This window comes from Rhinopithecus bieti, unplaced genomic scaffold (assembly GCF_001698545.2).
Source record: "Rhinopithecus bieti isolate Rb0 unplaced genomic scaffold, ASM169854v2 scaffold_20975, whole genome shotgun sequence".
Taxonomy (NCBI): Eukaryota; Metazoa; Chordata; class Mammalia; order Primates; family Cercopithecidae; genus Rhinopithecus; species Rhinopithecus bieti.
In genome coordinates this window covers 5,398-8,577 of record NW_016850362.1, presented here as the reverse complement: position 1 = coordinate 8,577, position 3,180 = coordinate 5,398, and the positions used below count along the sequence as shown (strand labels likewise).

General features: G+C 64.7%; 1 protein-coding gene across 1 annotated transcript in view; it reads right to left on the bottom strand.

Annotated features, from left to right (window-relative positions):
- Positions 1 to 2,680: 2,680 nt before the first annotated feature.
- LOC108525217 (caskin-1-like) overlaps positions 2,681 to 3,180 on the bottom strand; it is a gene marked incomplete at its 5' end in the record, with an annotated part of 5,458 nt that continues 4,958 nt past the window's right edge. Inside the window, 2 exons of the mRNA XM_017866265.1 lie at positions 2,681 to 2,777; positions 3,023 to 3,137. Of these exons, the coding sequence (XP_017721754.1) occupies positions 2,681 to 2,777; positions 3,023 to 3,137 (212 nt within the window). The remainder of the gene's footprint in view (positions 2,778 to 3,022; positions 3,138 to 3,180) is intronic.

Below are 3,180 nucleotides of genomic sequence, written 5' to 3'. Positions count from 1 at the left end.
ATCCGAACCCTCGACTGCATCCATGTCCTGCAGACGTCTGGCGGCAGCGTCTACTCCATTGCTGTGACAAATCACCACATTGTCTGTGGCACCTACGAGAACCTCATCCACGTAAGGCCAGGGCGTCTGGGTGTAGGGCCAGACTGTGGCCCCATCTCCCCTGCCTTGCTCAGTGTCTTTGACCTGCCTGTGCCCACCCCTCCCAGGTGTGGGACATTGAGTCCAAGGAGCAGGTGCGGACCCTCACAGGCCATGTGGGCACTGTGTATGCCCTGGCAGTCATCTCGACACCAGACCAGACCAAAGTCTTCAGTGCATCCTACGACCGGTCCCTCAGGGTGCGTGCGGGCCCAGGGGTGGCAGGAGGCTCAGAGGGCGGGCAGCTGAGCTCTAGTGGGCCCTCACGTCCCATGTGCCCCAGGTCTGGAGTATGGACAACATGATCTGCACGCAGACCCTGCTGCGTCACCAGGGCAGCGTCACCGCGCTGGCCGTGTCCCGGGGCCGACTCTTCTCAGGGGCTGTGGATAGCACTGTGAAGGTCAGTGCCCATGGCTCGGGCCATTTAAAGGGGCTGCATGGGATGGAGCGGGGTGGGAATGAGGAGCTGGCAGCCCCAGCATGAGGTGGTGGAGGGGAGGTATGTGTGACAAGTGTGGCTGGGGCAGGGCGGCCGGCCGCAGGACACCTTGGTGAAGCAGCCCTTTCTCTGCAGGTTTGGACTTGCTAACAGGATCCAGGCCAGGCCGTGGCTTCCCCTGGACCAGCCCTGGACCAGCCCTGGACCTGTCTGAACCAGGCTGGTCACATGGGGTGGTCTCGGGGTTTCTGCCTGCCCTGTGGGCACAGGTGGACAGGCTTTGGCAGCCGGGCAGTGCCCTCCCTGCCCCATGCTCGGCGAGCCTCCCTCGGCACTGTCCTCGCCACCCAGCCCCTCTCTCTGGGTGCCAGGTACGACGTTTGCCCTGGCCCACCCTCCATCCCCACCCTAGATGGAGCAAGGGCCTTTTACTCACCTTTTCTACTGTTTTAGACTGTATGTAGATTTGGTTACTTCTTGGTGGAAATAAACACTCCACAGACTGTGGCTGTGAGTGGGGACAGCTCCTCGGGACAAGGGGCTGTGTGTGGCCTTGAGGTTGGTGTGCATAGGCACTGGCTGCTGTGAGTGGGGGGGCATGGGGCGGTTTCCTCTGGTGGACCCCAGGACTTCAGCCCACTCTGGGGCCTCCCTGCTAGGAGGCAACTTGTCACACCCGAGCTGCTGGCCTTCGGACCCATCTCCCCAACACGTGCCCCAAAAGTGAGCCAGGCACTTCTGTTTCCTGCTGTTTATTGACAGCCAACGGCAGCGCCTTGCCCAAACCTCCCCTCCCTGCCTGCTGGAGCCCAGCCTGGGCCGCCCACTGAGGAGAGGCCTGGGGGGACAGCTGGGCACGTCCACTTACAGGGAAACACGGGGTGAGACAGCAGGAAGGGGCCCTGCACGCACGGACGCCACCTCCACCAGCTGCCTCCGCCCGCCCCACACCACAATCGCTGGTTTTCGGCATTTAAAAAATTTTTTTTTTTAAGAAACGTCAAAGTTGTGCCCAACACTGTGGATCAGCAAACACGATAGAGACCAGTCAGTACTTCTTGGAGGGAGCAGGGACAGAGAGAGGAAAAGGGAGGGTGAGAATGACCACACGACACAGCCTTGGACCATGAGCAGAAGCGTCCGTGGGAACTCCGGCGGGGTGGACGGGCTGCCTGCACAGGCCCCAGAGGAGGCCAGGCACGTCCTCAGAGGAGCTGCAAGCCCGTGGCCTGGCCTGCTACGTGCCGTGCTTCCACGTGGCCGCCACACTGACACACCCACATTCACCACACCCACCCGCGCCCCGATACAGCCACGCCAGGAGGAGGACATGGCCGCCAAGAGCAAGGCACAACCTCGAGTTCTTGGGGCGCAGAGAACTTAGGAGAGAAGCGCGGAGGAGCCCCGCCAGAGCACCCGCCCCGGGCCCCAGCCTTCCACCTGTGCTAGCGGCCTGGGGCCTCCACTCTGGCCGGAGGGAGGAAGGACCGCCGGCAGACAGCCTGGTCCTCTTAACAGCTTTTGTCCGGAGCTAGATTCGTGTCCTTTCAGTTGGTAAATGGTTTTCTATAGAATCAATAATATTTCTTTCTTTAAATATATATTTGTTAGTTATACCTTTTGTTTCTCTGGGGAAATCCGCCTCAGCTCATTCCCAATAAATTAATACTCTTGATAGCTTATATTCTGAGGGTGCGATGGGGCGGGGGGCCCTGACCCTGGTCCCCTGTCCCTTGTGCTGCGCCTGAGCGGCTGACCGGGCGTCCCGATGGGCAGTTCTGTGCTGGGCCCGGGCCTGTGCGCTGCCCCATCCCTGGTCCCGTGGCGCCCTCCCCTTCCGCACAGGCAGGAGGCCCAGCAGGTATTGCACGGGGAGCAGCAAGTGGGGAGGACGCGCGGGCGCGGGGTCTGCCCAGAGCCCTTGGAGCCCCGGCCAGGCGGTCCCCGGTGGGCGCCCCAGCCCGACCCCAAGGGCCGGAGTTGTGCTTGTGCGGGGTCCTGCCCGGCCGCTCGCGCCGCGCCCAGACGCGCCCATCCTGAGGTATAGGTCAGTGTGCGGGGAGGGCCCGGGCGGCGCAGGCGGGCCCGGCGAGGCGGCGCTCACTCCAGCATGGCGTCCAGCTGGTCGGCCAGGTCGTCGAACATGCTGCCGATGTCGTCCAGGATGCTGCCCGTGCTCTTTTCCGCCGCCGAGTCGCTGCGGGGCGCGGGGCGCGGGGCGTGAGCGGGCGGGGTGGGCCTGGCCACGCCCACCTCGGTCAGGACACGCCCACAGCCCGCATCTCCGTCGGGCTCCGCCTACCGCACGATGACCTCGACCGAGCCCGTTGACGCCGCCCTGTCCCTGCTGAGCCCCGCTCACGCCACGCCCACCTCTACCAAGCCCCGCCCATCTCTGCTGAGCCCCCGCCCTCCGCCCGCCAGGCCCCGCCCCGCACCTACCGCGGGCCCTGCGCGTCCTCCTGCCGGATTTTCTCCTCCACCGCCTGCAGCGCCGCAGCCAAGCAGGCGCTCGTCTCCTCCAGCTTCTGCCGGGCGCTGTCCCCGGGCGAGGCGCCTTCGGTCGGGGCGGGGGGCGCGGCGGCGGCGGCAGCAGCGGC